The sequence below is a fragment of the Macrobrachium rosenbergii genome, chromosome 13 (genome assembly GCF_040412425.1).
Source record: "Macrobrachium rosenbergii isolate ZJJX-2024 chromosome 13, ASM4041242v1, whole genome shotgun sequence".
Taxonomy (NCBI): domain Eukaryota; kingdom Metazoa; phylum Arthropoda; class Malacostraca; order Decapoda; family Palaemonidae; genus Macrobrachium; species Macrobrachium rosenbergii.
This window is the reverse complement of record NC_089753.1, coordinates 25,795,610-25,818,352: the sequence shown is the minus strand read 5'-3', so window position 1 is coordinate 25,818,352 and position 22,743 is coordinate 25,795,610. Positions and strand designations below refer to the sequence as shown.

The following is a 22,743-nucleotide window of genomic DNA, read 5'->3' as shown; positions in this document are numbered from 1 at the left end:
ACTGGCTGCTATACCGTAACTCTTAGGGGGGACAATATCAAAGGGAATGTTTGATTTAGAAACTTGTTCAATTTTTTCACGAAATTAGCAAATCTGCTAACTACAGTAATCCCTCAAACTTATGCGAGGTTTGGTACAGTCATTAAAAATGCTAATAAATACTTATTTCTAGAGTTTATACACTAAATATGACCCTAACCATGATCCCAAAGTATTAAGCTAACTTTTAAATCAAATTAAGGTTACTGTAATTTCATTTAAAAGTTGGCTTAATACATTACTCTTAAAAAAAAATAAATGGTTCATGTAAAAATAGACTATGTACAGTACAGTACTGTACAGTATCGTAATGGGTACTGTATTTTCCACACTAGCGCATTTATAGTAGGTACGTACGTATACTAATGTTATCCCTAAATCAAGGGATGCCATTTTCTTTTTCACTAACAGCGTAAAAGACGTTTTCTTTGTGTCACTCAGTAAACTTCATAAATCACAGTCAAAACGAAGGTACAATTCAATCAAGGAAAACATGTACATAATGTTTGTAGAGGGTACAGGTAAAGACGTACAAAGAAAAAAGTTGTAAAAAATGTGTGGACAAAGAGAGAGAGAGTGGAGAGAGAGAGAGAGAGAGAGAGAGAGAGAGAGAGAGAGAGAGAGAGAGAGAGAGAGAGAGAGAGAGAGAGAGAGAGAGAGAGAGAGAATTTTGTACAAAAATATAAATAATACAAATTTTCCATACCCATTTCACTTAAAAGCATGAAAACTTATAAATTACTTAAAAATTAAACAAACACTTTCTACAGGGGTATCACACCTTTGAAAAGTGCAGTAACTTTGCGGATGGGTATCACATATTGTAAAAGTATACTAACTGTACATGCTGTATTGTAATTACCTTTTATCAAATTTATGCATATACAAAAATAAAAATACATTTTTCAAATAGATTTTACACATACAAGCATGAAAAATAAGTTACTTCAAAAATTAAACACTTCTGCAGGGTTTCTCGAGGATTTCGCAAATGTTGCGTGTCTGTGAATTTACGCAACTTGGAATGTGTAAGATCAAGGTATTACTGTACATCCCTGATAGGTATTTATTTACCATATGTAGAATATATGATTTATACACTATGGAAACTTACTAATATATATGAAAAGACAAGATGTGCATGAAATAAAGGAATTAAAACAATATCTGTACATAGTACCTGTACACAAAAATGGTATAAAGAACATAACAATTTGGACTGCAATACAGACAGGCCCCGGTTATCAGCGGGGGTTCCGTTCTGACGGCGTGATGATAACTGAAAATCGGCGTTTTTCGGCGCTGAAAAGTGCAGATTTTTGGTTATCGGCACATGTGTTAGGTAGTATCAATGCCAATAAGCAGAAATCAGCGATTTTTGGTGCAGAAAATTGCCGATTTTCGTTGCTAGACAAGTGCCGTAAAACCAGACCGCCGATAACCGAGGACTGCCTGTATATAGTCACACCACAGTCAACACACTGACTAATGCATTATACCCGTAGCAAATATTTGAGACTGCTGTTTGCTTTATAAGAAGTAAAAAGTTACGGACGGCAAAAATACCAATGAAGTCAAAAGATTGAAAGATGTCACTGATAAACTGTCAGCGGCACCATCTAACAACATACAAAGAACCCCAAAGGTGTGTTACCACAGACTGTAAAATATCCAAAAATGGTGAAAAAATATGCAGAAGATTTTACAGACATTCTCATCTTAGCAACACTCCCATTAAATAGCTTTCATAATAAAAATATTGGATGATATGCGTACAAATGGTAAGTAGGCCCCTTTACACACACCTCAGCAGCAGGTAAGGTGTCATGAAAGGTGAGACTGATAAACGACAGTACAAGGAAAAAGGCTACTGAACATTTATTTGCATAAGGAGAAATCAAAATAGAATGGGTGCACATACAGAAAATAATTAAATAAGAACAATTCCTATTTAGAAAATTATACGACTGTGTAGAGACAAAATGAAAACTTTTAGGAAGTTAAAGAAATAAATAATGCATCATTATTGTGGTGAGATTCAAATCCCAATATATACAGTACGTCAATGTAACATTTGCTATGGTACAGTCACGTAATTAGGAGTCTGCAACTAGTCAAACCAAATATAGTTACCAAACAGACAAACGGGGGAAAAAACTGGGCCTGCTTTACCCTTCATTAAGCAAAAATGTAATTTAAAAAATGAACGAGTATATCGAAGAGAAAATAAAATATTTAAGATACTGAACTGGCAAAAATATAGATCAACAACAGTACTCATGAATATAATAAGTACTCTAAAACACAAAAGAGATAATACCATCTTGTCACAAGAGATGTATGGCAAAAGGAAAAAAGAGAAAGTACTAAAAGGAATACCGTGTATGAAACCTGTACGTATTATGCAATTCTGAGAAAAGTTTAAAAAATAGACTTCTGTTTAAAGAATAACTGGATGAATACTTTTCCATTAATCATCATAGCAAAGTTAAAAATAACTCTCTTCTTATAATTGCACGACTTATTGTCACTTTGTCATGAACAGCTTACCTGTCCCCACCCATCAACTTCCACCTACATTGTTAGTAAACTGGATAAGGCTCAACAATTCACACCATTTGAAAAAATAAAATACATATACGTCCTACTCTCATAATTCCTATTTGTCAGAGATCCAATCTGGGGTGGTCTTTACAAACTTTGTGAGTCTGATAACTGAGACTCAGATAATTGGCTAAAGTAACAAAGGTAATGATTTTTATGTCACATGAACACCCTGAAATTAACAACATTCTTTGCTGATCAATGCACATAACAGCAGTACTTTCATTGTTATGCAATAATAGAACCGTGAAAGCAGAAAGCTACTCCAACATTGGTTAAATTCACTACATAATTCACCCTGATGCATGGCCAAATTCTTGCCACATCTCATTTTACATATCTATGGTCTTTCAGATATTAAGACTACAGGCAGTCCCTGCTTAATGGCAACATCGGTTAACAGCATTTCGGTTTGACAGCGCTTGGCTAATGATATTAACCAGATTTTCGGCACTGGTAAATGGTTTATCAACGTTATTAGGCAGTTTATTAGCATCGATGGACAGTTTATCAGCGTTGGTAAGCAATTTTTGGTGCCAGTGAGCAGTTTATTGGGATCGGTAAGCGGTTTCATGGCACCGATTGGCACTTATGTCTTCATAAACGCCATTTACTATTGTGAGTTATTAACGATTTTTGGTTGTTGGTGCTCAGCCGGGAACGGAACCCTGCCGTTAACCAGGGACTGGCTGTATTACACATAAAAGCTATAACTAACAGTGTTTGCACCAAATTCACAACAGTACGCTTTAGATGGATGCCCATTTTTCATTCTGTGTTATTTCCCCTATCTTCTGATGCTAACTCTGTTAATAGCCTTAAAGCATGAGTAAAATTTCATTTTTCGTGACTCCTTAAATTTTCGGAGCTCTGTTCACAACTTCCTGATGTTTTGGTAGTAGTTGTAGGCATACAGTCACACAGGGACTATGTAGGCCAATGGATGTACCCTTCTCCTCCACATCAAACGATCTTAAAGATCCAGACTTTTGTTACAAAAATTACCATTTTCTGAAGACATATTTTCTGTATTGTACCTACTTTCCAGTGCATTCCAAATTTGGATCAAGAATAGCCTACACTTCCCTCAACTGGGAAAAATGATGTTGATGGCACCACACATTGTTCCAAACCTTGCTCAGTTCTACAAATATCCACATCATGTGGTGGACTTGAGCCTAATCCTCTTGAAGCACTAATGCTCAATTTCTCCCCTGGAGCACCACTACGATAATCTGGTGGAGTGTCTGTGCATATAGTTACTTTTCTCTCGGAACCTTGAAGTTTACTCTTGTTTCCTTCAATACATTTTGTTGCAAGTTTTCTGCACAAAACTTGTTGATCCAGTGCTAAATTTGACAACTGAAGAACTTGCTTGTAGACTCCCTTTTCCTGTCCTTTCCTTGACAGATGCAGAGCTCTCAATAATCCAATCCAATGGCTTTGGGGATGAAGGCAGAGACATTTCATTCACAGTACCTCTTTGCTTCAAAATACTTATTCTTCTTCACTTCGTCTTTCTGAGTTCTGGAATTTCCTTGGTTTAAACTGGCCCTCAGCTTGATATAAAGACTTGCTATAGGCCCTTATCTCATACTCAAAATCCTCTTCTTCAATGCTCATAGCAGTTTCAGACTCCCCTTTAACTAGGTATTTACAACTTGGCTCCTCCAAATTTTGCTTATCTAATGGTTTTTCACAAAGTGGTTCCAAGGTAACTCTGACAGAGTCTTTTTCTTTATTGGCCTTTAACTTTTTGCTGTATTTGCTGACTTCACAAATTCCTAAAGGTTCACAAATGTCTTTAGCTTTTTGCTGAACACATGAGTTATCAGAGGATTTGAACCTTCCTTCCTTAATGCCACAATTATCATAGTAACAATTGACCCTAGTACCATCCATATTTTCTTCCAAATCCTCTGATGCACATCGCATTGACAGAGCTCTTTTTTTCTTGTTTTCACCAGTAAATTTCAATACCCGAGTCCTCATGGATGGTGATTTCACTACATCGTGTTTGACATTTGAAGCACAATCCCAAGAGTTTTGTTTTCCTAATCTTTTACGGTTAAACTTTAAAGTCTTAACACTTTCAGTTCCTTTGACTTTATTCACTTCATTTCCAAAAGATTCCTGACCTATAGAAGGAGCGTCTTGTACCTGGCCATGATTTACAGAACAAAGTTTATCTGTTAAATTTATATGCTCCCTTTCTGTAGGCGACAAAGGCTCCTCAAATTCTGTGATGTCACTGCAGGTACCAGAATCCTTATTAACAATGGGTCCCTCAGTTTTGTTACTTCTGGCTATAGCCTCCACATCCAGTTGTAACTCTTGAAACTCGGGTACTTTTACAGAGGATGATGTATTTTCATCACAGCTTTGCATGTTTTCTCCCACAGATCCTTCGTTATAGTTAAAGAGCTTTTCCTGCATGCAGCCATTTCCTATCACTTTCCCTGGAGGGGTGTGTTTGACATTCAAAGCACAATCCCTGGAGTTTTGTGTCCCTAATCTTTTTACTTCAAAATTGGATGTTTCAACAATTTTAATTTCTTTGACTCCTTCCATTTCATTTCTAAATTCTTCCCGACTTGTAAGAGGTACATCCTGTACCTGGCTATGATTCCCAGAACAAGGGTCATGGCTTAAAACTACTTGCTCATCCTCTATTGGCAACAGTGGTTCCTCAAATTTTATTTCACTGCAGATACCCAAACTTTCCTCCCTGCTAAGAGGCAGTATTTTACTATCATCATCTACCATTTTCACTGGTATGGCATGACTGTACTTTGAAACACAATCCCAGCTTTGTTTTCCAAATCTTTCTGAGTCATACTTAAAAATTTCAACACTTTCAATTTTTTTGACACCATTCATTTCATTTCCAAAAGATTCCTGACTCTGAAGACTAACTTCTTGCACCTGGTCACGATTCCTGGAAGGTTCATCTCTCAAAACTATTTGTTCATCTTCCACAAGTAACAAAGGTTCCTCATATTTTGTGACCTCAGTGTAAGTATAAATTTCCTCCTTGGTGGTGGTTCCCTCAGTTCCTTTGACTTTATTCCCTTCATTTCCAAAAGATTCCTGACCTATAGAAGGAACATCTTGTACCTGGTCATGATTTACAGAACAAAGTTTATCTGCTAAATTTATATGCTCCCTTTCTGTAGGCGACAAAGGCTCCTCAAATTCTGTGATGTCACTGCAGGTACCAGAATCCTCACTGACATTGGGTCCCTCAGTTTTGTTACTTCTGGCTATAGCCTCCACATCCAGTTGTAACTCTTGGAACTCAGGTACTTTTACAGGGGATGATGTATTTTCATCACAGCTTTGCATGTTTTCTCCCACAGATCCTTCGTTATAGTCAAAGTCCTTTTCCTGCATGCAGCCATTTACTATTACTTTCACTGGAGGGGTGTGTTTGACATTCAAAGTACAATCCCTGGAGTTTTGTGTCCCTAATCTTTTTACTTCAAAATTGGATGTTTCAACAATTTTAATATCTTTGACTCCTTCCATTTCATTTCTAAATTCTTCCCGACTTGTAAGAGGTACATCCTGTACCTGGCTATGATTCCCAGAACAAGGGTCATGGCTTAAAACTACTTGCTCATCCTCTATCGGCAACAGTGGTTCCTCAAATTTTATTTCACTGCAGATACCCAAACTTTCCTCCCTGCTAAGAGGCAGTATTTTACTATCATCATCTACCATTTTCACTGGTATGGCATGACTGTACTTTGAAACACAATCCCAGCTTTGTTTTCCAAATCTTTCTGAGTCATACTTAAAAATTTCAACACTTTCAATTTTTTTGACACCCTTCATTTCATTTGCAACAGATTCCTGACTCTGAAGACTAACTTCTTGCACCTGGTCACGATTCCTGGAAGGTTCATCTCTCAAAACTATTTGTTCATCTTCCACAAGTAACAAAGGTTCCTCATATTTTGTGACCTCAGTGTAAGTATAAATTTCCTCCTTGGTGGTGGTTCCTTCAGTTCCTTTGACTTTATTCACTTCATTTCCAAAAGATTCCTGACCTATAGAAGGAACATCTTGTACCTGGTCATGATTTACAGAACAAAGTTTATCTGCTAAATTTATATGCTTCCTTTCTGTAGGCGACAAAGGCTCCTCAAATTCTGTGATGTCACTACAGGTACCAGAATCCTTACTGACATTGGGTCCCTCAGTTTTGTTACTTCTGGCTATAGCCTCCACATCCAGTTGCAACTCTTGGAACTCAGGTACTTTTACAGGGGATGATGTATTTTCATCACAGCTTTGCATGTTTTCTCCCACAGATCCTTCGTTATAGTCAAAGTACTTTTTCTGCATGCAGCCATTTACTATCACTTTCACTGGAGGGGTGTGTTTGACATTCAAAGTACAATTCCTGGAGTTTTGTGTCCCTAATCTTTTTACTTCAAAATTGGATGTTTCAACAATTTTAATATCTTTGATTCCTTCCATTTCATTTCTAAATTCTTCCCGACTTGTAAGAGGTACATCCTGTACCTGGTTATGATTCCCAGAACAAGGGTCATGGCTTAAAACTACTTGCTCATCCTCTAACGGCAACAGTGGTTCTTCAAATTTTGTTATTTCACTGCAGATGCCCAAACTTTCCTCCCTGCTAAGGGGCAGTATTTTATCATCATCATCTATCATTTTCACTGGTATGACACGACTGTACTTTGAAACACAATCCCAGCTTTGTTTTCCAAATCTTTCTAAGTCATACTTAAAAGTTTCAACAATATCAATTTTTTTGACACCATTCATTTCATTTCCAAAAGATTCCCGGCTCTTATGACTAACTTCTTGCACCTGGTCAAGGTTCCTGGAAGGTTCATCTTTCAAAACTATTTGTTCATCTTCCACAAGTAACAAAGGTTCCTCATATTTTGTGACTTCAGTGTAAGTATAAATTTCCTCCTTGATGGTGGTTCCCTCAGGTTGGGTACTTCCTCTGGTTATTGGACTCATAAACCCCTGTAAATGTGGACACCCTGAGGCTTTTGCAGAAGTTGACACTGATGCACATTCATAAGCGCTCTTTTCCTCATAGCTTGGTAGGTCTTCCTCCAAGGGCTCTTCATTTAGGTTGATTTCCTGGATGCAAACACGAAGCAGTTTATCAATGTTTTCTACAACTTTTATAGGAGGGGTAAAATCTGATTTATTTACCGTTTTCTGGCTACAGTTTCGAGATGTGCCAGCCTGTATATCAGAGGAATCCACTGGGATATATTTATCTTTTAGTTTTTCAGGATTACTATTGGTATTTATCACAAGTTTGTCATCAAGTGAGAACAATCCAGATGCACAGGTTTTATCACAATGTGAGTTTTCATCTGACTGAGAGCTTGCAGCAGTACCAGTATCTAATATCACTTCTGATAAATTGGTACCCACCGGTGAATTATGACTATTTTCTGTAAGCGATGCATTAAACGCAGCTCCTTTGAGAACAGTGAACTCTTCTTTATTTTTCTCTTGTATCTTTACCTCTAGTGCCTGCTCATCACGACAACCTTGCAATAAATCTTGTTCAGTTGCAATTGCATCCTGCAAACAGACATCTAATTCCTCTATCTGTTCACAATTAACTGGGGATATGGGTTCATCAAATTTAGTGACTTCAAAATTAGCATCCTCTAGTAATATGTTGCCATTACATCTATTTTTCTCTTCGGTCAGGTACTTGACTTTCACTTTATCTTCATGAGAAACGAGCCTTGTTTCCAGAATATCAGACCATTCGTTATAATCTTGTTTAAATACCTTGCAACTGAAAGCTGCTTCTGCATGAATTCTAAAACAAAAGGTATACAACATGCCCCTCTGCGAGAAAGTGGAGGAGCCCTGCCCCGGTTTTAACTGATGCCATACATGATCTACAATCTTTGAGAAGGAACCACACAAGGGGCACTGGAAGCCATGGCTGCTATCACCCTGAGCATTGTATTTCACCAGGTTTCTCTCTCTAATGACGTTTTCTTTTTCACATCTGGAGCACACGAAGCAACAACCCAGGACACGATCTTCCTTCAGCACCTAAAGAAAAAATACACTTGTTATTGAAATCAAGTTGATAAAACAAAACGACTATGCAACTAAACAGAGGATACAAAGGAAACTTAACACATCTTTCAACAACTCTATATGCCTTTTAGTTTTGCACACTCAAAGGACTCTGCCTGTGACAAGTGCACTTTGTAATCACTAAGCATCACACTCACTTAAGATATCTCACTTGGAGCACTATTACAAAGGTTTTCCCTATGACGAATTTTTTTGTTTCAGTTGAAGCTCAAAGCTGAACTGTTACACAGTGACAAGGTATTTATGTTAGAGCTCAGCAAGCAAAAGCTGGAATGAACATGGTGAATTTAGCCAATACAGTGTGCTAAATTTTAACACATTTCCAGTAATGTAGCATTTACCAACAAACTGAGATAAAAAACAAATTCATTTACATCAAGGAATCTGAATAAAGTTCCTCTCCAGGGACGATACTTTTGTTTTTCAGTACAGTACATCCATTATGTAGCAAAAAAAAGTTCAGAAACATAAAAATCTATTTAGTTCTAAACAGTAATAAGTTCCTAATACTGTACACTTAGCAATGGTATTACTTATAACTACAGGCATTCCTTGGTTTATGACGGGGGGTCCATTCTTACGCCGTGTCGTAAGCTGAAAAATCGTCAAAAATTGTAAGAAAACCTTACTTTTAATCCTTTGGATGTCTCAAAAACAACGCAACCTATTTTTATTGAGTTTTTCATAGAAAAAAAATCCAAATTTTCACCATTCTGCTGCTTTGGAACCATATTTCTTCTGATGGATCAGCATCGCAAGCATCAATTTTTTATGAATATATTTGAAAAGTGTTGTAAGCTCAGAATGCCGTAAGCCGAGCCTGTTGTATCCCAGGGACAGCCAGTATATCTAATATGATAGATCAACTGATCAATTTCATCTAATTTCATTAGTAATTAATTATAAATTAATGTACTACTCTCAAAAGTTAAATAAATAAAAAAAACGTATAAAAAGTAATTTCAAAATAACCGGCTTGTAAAAGGTTTTACACTCCCTATCACTTAGTAGTGGACGGACACAGCACTACTGTACAGCTATTGGGACAAACAAATACAAAAACATAAAATAATTGAGAACCTAGCAGTATAGAAATACTGGTGGGGAAGGAGGTCACTGCAGAGGCATCTACTGATGCTTTTCAGTCCATGGGCAGCACCCATGCACAAGAGGCTGCGATATGCTAAGAAAATATCTTGTGCTTGTAAACAGGGACTTTTTTTCTTCGAGCAAATTCTGACCCAGCACCCTAACATACGCGAGAAATCTTCCAACTAAACACAAAGAGGATTGAAGACTCTTGGTCTCTTCTTTGGTGCATTCAGTTTTCCAGTGGTTCCATACTAGCAACCACCTCTTCATTAACACCTAACACCATGGAAGCTGTAGGTGTAGCATATGTGGACTCAACAGCTGTACTAATGCTCTACAGAGTAGCAAATGCTCGTGCAGCAACGAGGGGATCACTTTGTGAGACAGCAACAGCAGGTGTAGTGGGTGTAGAAACAGCAGATGTAGAAACATGGATCAGTCAGATTCCTGCTCTTCTGGTGTTAGCACTTAAGCCTGTATATCAATGGAATCCATCAACTCCTTTTTCAGATTACTCTGTGCACATTTTCATAGTACCATCACCCGAGAACGATCCAAATATGCATTTCCTATTATCAGGTGGGTTTCCATTTGATTCTACTTCAATGCTTGCACAAGCAATGATATTCAATAACACTTATGCTAGACTGGCATTCAGTTATAAATTACAACCATTTAAAGATGATGTGCTCAAAGGGGCTCTTTGTGAACTTTATGTTTTTGTCTCTTGCAACTTCACCTCCTTGCCCTCCTCATCACTCTAACCTTGACAGAATCAGGTTTGATAAATGCTGTTCAATTCTAGTCACCATTCCAGGAGGACAAACAAGCCATAATGGCAGGAACATCCAAATCAATATAATCAATCAAACACCTTGGACATCACAAAACACTACAGGTCACCTCAACCTGTACTATCTATGATAGCCTCAATTATCAGTTGGTGGAAATAATGTTGAGTCCCTTTTCCTTTACCTCCTCTTACTTCTTCCTAATGAACACCATATTCTTTGGAAGTTTGAATTTCAAGTCAATGGCCTCAGTGGGTTTGTTCCATATGAATAGGTTTCATTCGAATAATAATAATAACTTTATATAACATGAAAGACCAAATTTGAAAAGCACGAGGTGAAGAAGTGAGGGCGTAACTAAGCCTAGATTCATGAGTACTTTCTCCTTAATTAAGTCTTGGATGATCTATCTTCTGATTTCTATGGTACAGTAATAGGTCCTGATAAAACAACTGTTTGTATAACATGGTCAATATTGTATTACAAAATATAAGATTAATTTTAATCCTTACATGAACTTTTACCCATTCATCATTACCTACAATTCTACACATACTGCAAGTCATTTGCCATTCTGTATAATAATTCTCGATTTGCTGATTGATAATGTCGTTTATGCCTTGCATTGTTTAACAGGTATGGAAATAACATTTATGAGGTATGGTGAAAGTAAAAAATGTCATAACTCAATTGAGTATATTACGTATTTATAACTTCTGGTGTTCACACATATGCACATTTTCTGTCACCTTACCTTTTAGGTTTCTACAAGAGCCGGCCCAGAATCATGGTGAAACTAAGTTGTGCATGTTCATAATGTAGCAGCCTAAGACCACACTCTTTGTTTTTGTAGGAAGTTGGGAGTACAGCTGTCCAATACCTTCCTTTAACTGACAACAATACAAATGAAATTTACACAACAGAAGTATGATTAACCCTAAATAGTAGTGATTGGTTGTGCAATTACATACTGTACTGTATTCTAGGAAAAAGTTTCCTTTCATGACTTGAATATCTATGGAAAAGTAACAAAAGCATCCTCAATAAAATGTTTACAGGCAGTCCCTGGGGTTATGGCTGTCTCGGCCTATGGTGAACCATACACATGCCGCATTTTCAAATATATTCATTAAAAAATCAGGTGCCATAACAGAGCCGAAATCTGGATTATGGTGCCGTAACTCACCAGCAATATAAATTTTTCTTACGATTTCTGGGTTATGGCAATTTCCAACTTACGGCACAGAACCCCTGCCCTAACCTGGGGACTGCCCTAATGATGAAAATATATAAGAAATTGTATAAGAGTACTGAGCAATGCCCTTGAAAGAGGGAAAATACCTGTTTCTGGCACAAACAATTTGGTCTGTGTGAGAGAATAAGCACTTTCAGGTGTCTTTCTTAGTGGCATGGCATCACAGATCCCGCCATCCCCACCCCAAAACTGTGTGACACCACTTCTAACTATAATACAAGCATTTACGATGTTTAAACAGTTTATAAGCAAATAAGTATTCATGTTTCAATGGAACATACTCTCCAGTTGCTTTCTTTTCTATATATAGGCAATCAAACAAGAAAAGGTTATTTAAAGCTTTAATATGAAATCACTTTGCAAGTATTCAGGATCACTTTTGCATACCAATATACGTATACATACATGTATCTCCAACAAAGCCAAACCACGAGCAGGACTGACTTAACTTAACCAACCAGGAATCCTTATGCTAATGACCCAAGTTCACTTTGGTTTAATCATATCCATAACTTTTTCTTTTTCTTTTTTTTTTTTGGTGGGGGTTCCTTCTCTATCATGCCCTGAAGCATCCCTTTGAACCCAAGCAGCACTGAGTTTTGCTTTTTATTTGATATCTGTTCCCTCTGATCTTTCCCTTTGCCATAACACCTAACACCTCCAATGCTAAGCTATCATTTTCAAAAATATTCTCTAGGCAAGCCATAAGAGGATCCGCACATGTGACTTTGCGGTCTCTCTAATCTGTAAAATGTTATGGGGTTATCATGAGGATACTCTCCTTTTAAAGGGCAGAGGACCACTTTCTCCACTAAATAAAATCTCAGTAATTTCCTATCATTTCTTTTCCTTCTCCCACCTTACTTTATAATCAAGCCACAGTTCAAGATAGGCATTTAGTTAGAAGCCTCCTTAGCCAGTGCACATTTATACCCCTGCACATACATAAAGAATAAACATTGTTTCATGAAATTATATCTGCTTTTCTGTACAAGAGGAGGTAAATTTTAGCCTTTTCCTAAAAATTCCCCCTGCTGCATATAAAAATAAAGGCAAGTCTCCGTGGAAAATTGTTTTTAGTTTCGTCAGTTCTTCAACTGTTACACCGGAATCATGACAGATGGACCCTTTACTGATAACAGCAGCAGGTTCGCCAAAACAAGGAGCTTAGGTCACTGGGATGTGAGACACTTCACTTCTTTGTCACTTCTAGTCATCTGGCAAAACAACAGTGAATAAAAAATTCAGCTCCTGGGTAGTGACAAAATAATGCAAAACATCAACAGGATTCAGGACAGAAATAGCAGGTGTTCCCTAACCCCCCCCCCAAAAGTTTATAGATCTATTTGTTCTCAGTCTTACACATAAGTTTGCAATTATTTTTGCTAGAAGGGCAGTGACAGCATCCCATATGATGTGAATTGCTTTCATGTCCTTCAAGTGGACAGTCAACACATAAAATTTTAATTTCGAGGGCATGTTGCTTCCAAGGTTACCCAGACAATAAAACATTTACTGTATATGTATGTGTGTAATATATATTTTTTTTAACTTGTATACTTTGTACATATATTCATACTACTACTAATGTCAGTCCCTGCATATAAAAACTTGGAAGATATAACGAAACCATCCCCAGAGCAATCTGCTGGCACCATTAGAATCTCAAAGGGTTAAACTTCCTCAATTATTAGATTTGAAGGAGTTTAGTCTTCAAATGTACTTGTTTCATCAAATGGATATTTCTTCCTTGTAACTTTAAGTTCCAACTGAAGGTAAGGAATATATTTTTAAAAACTGGGGTAACCCAGACATGGAACTGTGCAGTAATGGGTACTTTTTATGTACTTTATACTGTACTCCTATTAGTACGTAAATTAGTCTTCAAATGTGGATGAGTATTGTCTGGTTCCGATGCATGTTTTGAAATGAAAAACTTAGGGAACAAGTCGTTTAAACAAGCATCCTCCTGGTAATGCCTAAAACTGTACTGTTTTCACATCAAAATGCTATAGTAAAATCAGAAAGAACCTTGGGTAATAAGAGAAAACACAGCCTATATGTAACAGTACGATAAAATGAACTTGTACCTTTTCCCTTGAAAATAAATACAACAGTTTCTTCAACAACATCAAAACTGCATACTGTATACACGCAGCGCAGTAAGTTGGCATCTAGTAGCCATGAATGTGATATAAAAAGGGTTGAAATTAGGGGATGATCTTTTACTCAGGAAGATTAAAAAATAAACATAAGCAGTTTTAAACCAACTTTCACTTCACACTGCAAGCCACTGCCTTAGAAATGCTTTTCTGCCAGTCTTCACGTTCAAAGCAAAATTCTAAATTTGGCTACGACTTGGTAATAGTGAATGCAATATACAGTATAAGGGATCCGAGAAGTAAAAGTAATTGTTCTTGTTTAATGGGTTGTCTTTTATTGCACAGTCAAGTTGTTAGTTACATAGGGGAGCAAAGATTTTGTATCACCTATGAAGCAACGTATAAAGTTTCCTAAACGCTGGTGTGTTCATGCAAAGAATGTCCCCTTTTCTTTACCAGTGCCAAACAGTTACTTAGGAAAGAAGTGACCTGAATGACGTTTTAAAATTTTAGAACACTCAAAAATGCATCTGTGAAGTAATGATTTGTATTTTATATAATATATAAACAAAATAATTTTCAAATTAATTTGTACATACTAGTTTAATGTGTTCATATAATAGAAACACAAGTTAAAATCAACTCTACACACAAAGGAAAATAAATGCGGAGGGATAACCAATACACAAGTATCAAATCACGAACAATGTGCCTTTAAGTTTATCCCTCTTTGAATATGGGGAAAGTAATGACAAGAAGAAAATCAAAATAAATTATTTCTCGATTCTGTAAAATAAAGGAAAACAGAATAATGTACAGAGGTACTTTAGTGTACTATCTAGACCTTTCAGTGCCAACATTATCAATTATCAGAATTTGTATTTGTTCGCCTTGAATCTATCTTTTTTTTCTTACAACACAACATTTCAAACATGAACACAAAAGATACTGACTTGGGGGGGGGGGGTTCACTTTTCCTTTTACGGCACTACCCTTATCACTGAAATATCCCTGTCAGTCTTATCATTTTCCTCAAAAATGTCTTTATCCTTAAGTTTCCTGGCTCTTAACTGTCTTTTACTGAGGGTTCCTCTAATCCTAAGGCCTTGACTGGAAATGAATAGTATCAGAGTCAGACGCTGAAACGCCTGATGTTGGTGTCGTCAGAGACTCTCTCCTGCAAGCGTCTGGGTGCCGTCTCCTCATGTGATCTTGTAAGTGGGTTGTCCTCTTAGCACGATAAGAACAGTGAGAGCATGCGTAAGGTTTTTCCCCCGTGTGGATACGCACATGACGGCGAAGGTCACTGAGGCTCATGAAGGAAACCGATTGGCAGTATGGGCAGATGTAGGGTGCTCCAGGGCGCTGCCATTTCACCTCGCATCCCTACAAAAGAGAACCAGACAAGACTGTTACTGCTGAGGTGGTCTCATCACGAGCAAGGAATCATAAATCTTCAGCCTTTCCACTTTCTCACTGTGTTGCTCCACCTCTTATCATCAAACTGCTCTTCATCCCTTATGACAGAACTGTTTAGAAACTTTCCATTTGCTACCTCACAAACATAATGTGGCTGGAGCATGATATACTTTATGTATCTGTCATTTTTCCTAACAGGAAGCTCAATTGGGAACAAAACATCTGACTTCATATCAGCATATCTTAGTACATTCAATACACATTACAGTAACTGTGCACCATGCTTCCTAAAAGGTACTGCTGCCTTCAGTGTGTTTTACAGTGAGCATGGCTCTCATTCTTAAAACCAAATCACTCTTTCAACAGATGATAGCTACAGTATAAAATTCTACAACAAACAGACAAAACCACATGAAACTATGTATTTTGTTTATCACTTTCATGAAAGTCTTGCAACAGAAAAAGGGACGACTAAAAGTGAAGAAGCTTAGGCAAGCAAAAAGACAGAAATGCAGACCTTTAAGTAATGAAGGCGGTTCAACAAAGAGAACCAAATCATCTAATTCAAAACAGCACAATGATTCAACAACATGCCTCAAACCAAACCTGGAAAATATTATATCATCAGGCATCCCTCTGCATAGCAGACTGCTGACAGACCTAACCATTACTGCCATGTGTGGACAAAACTCAGTCCAGTCGTATAATTACTGAATGTGTGTAGTGCACCGCAAAGGATTCTATGGGAACAAAAAACCCACAGCGTATAGGATACTGAATACTGAAATTTTGGGAACTAAATCTGAATATTTATAGCAAGAGATGCTGGCCAGTTTCAGAACAGTGAAGAAAGGAAACCAAAACTATTTTCTAAGGCCAAATGATGAAAAAATAAAAAATAAATAAAAACACTGTACAGTACTGCCATGTACCACAATAACAGAAAATTTTGAAAATAAATCAAGTTACTGTATATCTATATATTACAATGTATATATATAATTCTTATGTGATTATACAAGTCTCTAATTCACATACATTCTTTAAATGTCAGGTTTCCATTGTAGAAATGCCCTTGCTATCCTGTCAGTAATAACAATAACCTAATTTCTTTTAATTTGGTGAAATAATACAGCACTTGCTTAAATTCCTTTAATAACAAAACACTCAGTAACATCTTCAGGCATCTATGTACATCATCGACTCTGGTACACCACACATTTACAAATGACCACACAAACTAATACTAGTGTACAATGGAAATTACAAGAATTAAAAAAAAAAAAGGTCAAACAAGTTTCAGTTTTCATCTACTTCCAGGAGTGATGTTAAAATAAAATATTCAGCACTTAAAATAATAGTATTTATGTTTCCTTTTCATGTGGCCTATGACGTGGGCCTTTTGCGTGGCACGGTACGAGCAATGATTACACTTGAAGGGTTTCTCGCCTGTGTGGATACGGACATGCCTGCGCATATCTTCCTTTTTGAAGGAGGACCGTGGACAGAAGTTACACATGTAGCGACTGCCTTCGCCCAACTTGAAGAAGTGGTCTTCGTCACCATCCTTGTAATGGGGATCCTCTTCAGTCAACGCAGGCCTCACCTAAAACAAAGACCATTGGGAGGCCAAGGTTACAATAACTCACATGTTGAAAATTCTAAAATAACTAAGTTCAAGCAGCCACCTTAGAAAATGTGTGACTGAGGCAACAACCCGAGGATTGGTATCAGATGCTTTCAAACTCTTAGGCAATGTAAAGGAAGAGTGGTATGATACTAGAATTCTCATGATAATAACTTAAAGATATCAAAACGTTTTTCCAAAACTACAGCAAATTACCACCATGTGCAAATTCATTGTGAAGATTGTTCCAATCAGTCTAATGCAAAAAATTACCTACAACATAACTTTTAGAAAAAGTCTAATATTGGAAAAATTATTTGAAAAGGAAACAGGAAAAGAAGGACTTCATGCTATTCCAGTGCTAATATGCCATTATCTTAATGAAACTTACAGCAAAATTCAATGGGCTGTTTTGACTGGATGCAAAGTAATACTGTCAATTGTTATCAATTTATGATGGCATGTAGTATTAGGAAATCTTTACATAAAAGCTTAATATTTAAGTAAAATATTTTAATAAAAGACCTTACACGTTCGATATAACTTTGATGAACTGTACACAAATTTTTATGAATCTAAAAGAACTGGCACCAAGTATTTTAATAAAGGAGGGACTACATCATACCTAAAGATTATTGGTAATATTTTAAGAAAAGGAAGGCATACTGTATATCATATCTAACGATTGTTGGTATCTTTTATCAATGGATTGAAAATGAAGATTCAGACAGAACTTTACAATGACATGTTGCAAAATTTTGCAAGAGCAGTCCTACTGTAGAAGATTTTAATTCACAGTGAAAGTCTTATTCCTGAGGGAGAGATGTGATTTTGAAGAAAAAATGATGAAGAAAGGGACATATCACTTGTTTATAACATTCCCAAGATGCACAAGAGAGCAGAGACTATTTAGGAAAGGTGAAAACCACTCATACTAACAAAACCTGGCAAAAATGATGTCACATAAAACAACCAGTTCTCAATCTCTGGTGTGGAACATAAAAGGTGAAATAGGATGTCCAAAGGAGAACTGAAGATTGGATAGATGATCTGTTCTTTTAGGGTTACAGATGCCCTAAGAGGCCTTTTGATCAGTCATCCTGATCTATATTATTTCCTTCTTTAGATCCTGAGGGACCTGAGGTTCGACTGTACTCTAGACAGCACAGTAACATGATATAGGCAGTCCCCAGTTAATGGCAGGCTCGGTTAACGGCGATCCGGTTTTACGGCGTTTGTCTAGCAACAAAAATTGGCAATTTTCGGTGCAGAAAATCGCTGATTTCTGCTCATTGGTGCCGATAATTGGGTATTGGCGTTGATACATACCTAACAGAGGTGCTGATCACCGAAAATCGGCGCTTTTTGGCGCCGATAAGCCGCAAAAATCGCCGATTTTTGGTTATCATCACACCCTCAGAACGGAACCCCCATCGATAACTGGGGACTGCCTGTACCAAGACATTCATAGAAAATATGCCAAAAAGTTGATCTAGTTACATACCACTTCTACTGAACAGTTTTATCAGGTGAAAAAAAAAAAAAAAAAAATCATGAACGAAAAATGAACAATGGCTACAATAAGTGCTGCCACTTTTAGACTTAGCACAGATCTGGAGGGATCACTAAATGGTGCATAGTGATCAATGGGCTGTGAGGCTGACTCTCATTAAACTATGACTTTACTAATTAAGCCATATGATATCATGCATGGTTTTTTCCCACAGCATTTATATGTAACTGAATGCAACGTGTTGCTAGTGGGGCTTTCTGGATTTCAGATCAGACCTTATAGATGGCCTCACCCTTCAGACCTTTTGCTCTATCACTGTTGGAACATCATTCACATATCAGAATTAGTAGTAAGGTAGATTTCCTGAAGATAAGATTCCTCCACATGGTGGTTTCCAACTATGCAAATATAGTGATTACAATTTGCACCACTAATTGAAAATTTTATTCAAGGGCAGTGGTTCTTGACCAGTGTGGCAAGCCCCAATTGCAGGCTGCAGAGTATAGTAGTTCCAGTTGAGCCAACAAGATTTACTAACCCTTACTGAAAGCAGTGATCAATTGCATATTTTCATTAAAGCTGTTTCTTACAGAGCTATCTCCAGTTTGAAAGCAGTGATCAATTACTGTTACTAAAGGGCCCAACTAATGCTGATAATTGCGGTTTCATGCCATCTTCATTATTTTAGAAAACAACTTCGACAACTCCCTTTAGAACTGTAAATACCATTGCTGACAATGTGCTGAATATGGACTCTCAGAAGTTCAAGTGTGGATGCAATGGTAACTTCAAGTCATGCACCCTTAAACTAGTTTTCTAACTGCCATACTTCGCAGCTACCAAAACTCTGTTTCAACACCACTACTCTCTGAGTTTAATCTCTCTTTCCCTTTCACACGAAGGCACTATTGCATTTACTGTACTATGAAGCTTGCTTAATAAATTAATGACCTTCTGACTTGTTTATGTACTAAATTATGCATATTATGGATTACCTTCAGAATGGTACCATGGTCTGCTATGAGAGAGAGAGAGAGAGAGAGAGAGAGAGAGAGAGAGAGAGAGAGAGAGAGAGAGAGAGAGAGAGAGAGAGAGAGAGAGAGAGAGAGAGAGAGAGCACCATAGGCATAATATCTCTGAAATTTCATCTCAATATGCCTTCAAAACTCTTTGTAAAGACTTTTCAAAGGTCTAAGAGAAAGAAAAAGTTAAAGGAAACTGACTTGTCTGTCGACATGTGAGAATTGTCTCCCAAGGGCACGAGAACCAACTACAGTATACTGCATACAGTAATAAGCTCATGATTCTGTTCATTACAATTTATTGCATTTCCAAAAATACATTAAAACCTAACAAAAATTTATAGCAAACACATACCTGAACAGTTAACATATTTTCTTTTTACATGAACTGGTTCATTACCGTACAGGAAAACATTTTACCCAATCCTTAAAATATTTACAACTGACACTTTTCTAATTGAGCCCACGGCTTTAAAACACATTTTGCAATAAATCTATCTTTACACTTTCTGTAACGACCACACATGATGTTTAGCGCCACATCTTGCCCCACTACGTCACGGCTTCATTTAAAACCATCAGCTGAGTACAAGGTCAAACATCTATAAGAAAATAAATACAGTATTTACTTTCAATTTCTTTACCAGTACAGGTAGTCAGTGAACAACTGTCCAATCGATGCACGCAAAGGCATCACATCATAGAGTCCATGGACGTCCAATCGTCTTCAGCTTTCTGTGAAACACCCGATGACGCGACTGCTGTTTGAGGTAGCTCTGAGAAGTGGTGTGCTGATGGAGTACCACCAGGAAGAGAAGAGACTTGAGATGAATGCCGGCGTCTACAGTGTTCTTCAACGTGGGCCTTCCGACTCGCTCGGTAAGGACAGTGAGGGCACAGATAGGGCTTCTCTCCAGTATGAGTGCGAATATGCCTGGTGAGGACACCAGACTGACGAAACATTCGGCCACAGTAAGGGCACGTGGGAATGGTGGCCCCCTGTTCAAAACTTGCAACTCCAGCCATCATGGCATTCAGGTCCATGGGGGGTCCACCAGTACTTCCTCTCCGTTCCTCACAATCCGCCATTACCTACAAGAGAGATGGCTACCCTGAGAACCCTTACTAAATATTACAGTACATCCTTGTAACTTATATAATCAAGGTTATACACACTAGGCAAACAGTTAAGAATATTACTGAAATTTATTCTTAAATTATTCCAGTTTTTAACATTGGAAAATCATACGGTATCTCTACATAGGCATGCCTAAAAATTTATACAGTACTTCAAGTATAAATTTTCAACAAGCACACGAAAGATCAGCAGATAATATGATGATTCCCAACACCAGTCACTAAGAATACTGCTTGCTTGTAAAACCCCAAGACAACACTACTTTTATTTAGCTCAATCAGAGATTTACGGGTAGAATAACCAACACTATTTTCATACCAAACCAAAAGTTTGGGGGCTTATTTTCAAATTGAAAAGAAAAATGTCTCCATGTTACCGATGTTCAAGATGAAACGTTGTTTTTAAACATCTTTTACTTAGCTTTATCCCCAGAACAGCTGCTCGTCACAAACAGTGAAATTACCCTCTCCCTGAACAGTTTATTTTGGCTAACTGTTACTGATACTCTAATTGTTTTCATCCCACTCTGTTTGCTAAAATCAAACTAACACAGATGTCGTAAGCATAAGTCAAGCTATTAAACCAGTAAAATATTGTTAATGAGGGTAATATATAGAGTAGGGGGACAGGGATATTCAGTGTTACTTGGGCCAGGTTAGGGCACGGCGCCCTAAGTTAGGTAACGAAGGTAAGATCTGGTTAGGTCAGGGCATGGTATACTAGGGAAGGTTAGGATCTCTCACGACTACCCCCCTCTCTCTACTCTGCATCCACTCCGTTAATGATACTAAATTCCATGTGCTGTTTTATGTCTATATTAACAATGGTTTGGAAAAGAATGTCTATACTTATACAAATTCATAAAACCTTATACAGTCAATCCCTGGTATTCGTGGGGGATGCGTACCACAGCCCCCAACGGACAGCTAAAACCCGTGAATACTTGAAAACCCTCTAAAAATGCTTATAACTGCCTATTTTGATAGTTCAATCACCAAAAAACTCCTTTAAAAATGCTTATATCTGAGTATTTTAATAGTTTTATCACAAAAAAAGTGCATTTAGTCACGAAAATTACATGAAAATACAGTAATTTGTGAATATTTCTCTATGAAAAATACTGCGAATAGGGGAAGTTCTGTGAATAATGTGTACTGTATACTGTATACATTCCGCACACAAATCCACAAATAGGTGAAGCCATGAATCCAGAACCGCTAATAGGCGGAGGTCAACAGTACTTGTTCATCCGAATCAAAGTCCAAATTGCATAAATCCTGTAATGGATAAGTACCTTTGCAGAATGTCAGACGATCAATAAAGAACTGTACTGTATTGAATACAATGAAACTGTACTGTATAGGTTTAAGGAATAAGTCCCAAACAGTTTCAAGACATCAACTTCTCATCAAAACCTTATCATGCCACTCAAGTACTGCCTACAAAATCATTTCAAGACAAAGGATACCAACTGAGTCCACAGTAAATTGTCACTCAATGCTAATGGCCATTGATTATCTAAAGAAACATGCACTTTTTAAACTGGAAATGACTCTGGGTAACAAACATACAGCATAAAAACATACTTCCCTTTGATAACTCAAAAGCTTTCCATAACACACCATACTGTGTACTGTATTACTGTATTTCTGCGCTTGAATTCCAAGTCAAAATCCAGACAACCTATGACATAAGGCCCTGTCCTACCTGTGGTGCTGCCCTCTGCCTCATCTTCACTTTTTGTGGATAGAAAAAGAAGCAAATGAGGGAAAGGTCAGTGATATGTATTTGATAAAAGTCCACTGAGGACAGAAAGCCCTACAAATCTTTTAACAATGCATTCTCTTCATGACAAGAATTCTCACAGGAAAACATGAAGGTACATCCCAGAAAGAAAGATGCTTAAACCTGACCATATTACCAGAAGCCCAGGGTTCCTCTGACAGCAGAGAGCTAATGCCTCAGAAAACCCACTCCTGCCAATTAAGGACAGCACAAACCTCACAACATCTCGTCATGAT

General features: G+C 37.4%; 1 protein-coding gene across 1 annotated transcript in view; it reads right to left on the bottom strand.

The window, feature by feature from the left end:
- Positions 1–1,082: 1,082 nt before the first annotated feature.
- The window catches only part of LOC136845061 (uncharacterized), a 98,360-nt gene continuing 76,699 nt past the window's right edge, over positions 1,083–22,743 (bottom strand). The window contains exon 6 of the mRNA XM_067114868.1: positions 1,083–8,715. Coding sequence (XP_066970969.1) covers positions 4,141–8,715 — 4,575 coding nt within the window. The 3' untranslated portion in view covers positions 1,083–4,140. The remainder of the gene's footprint in view (positions 8,716–22,743) is intronic.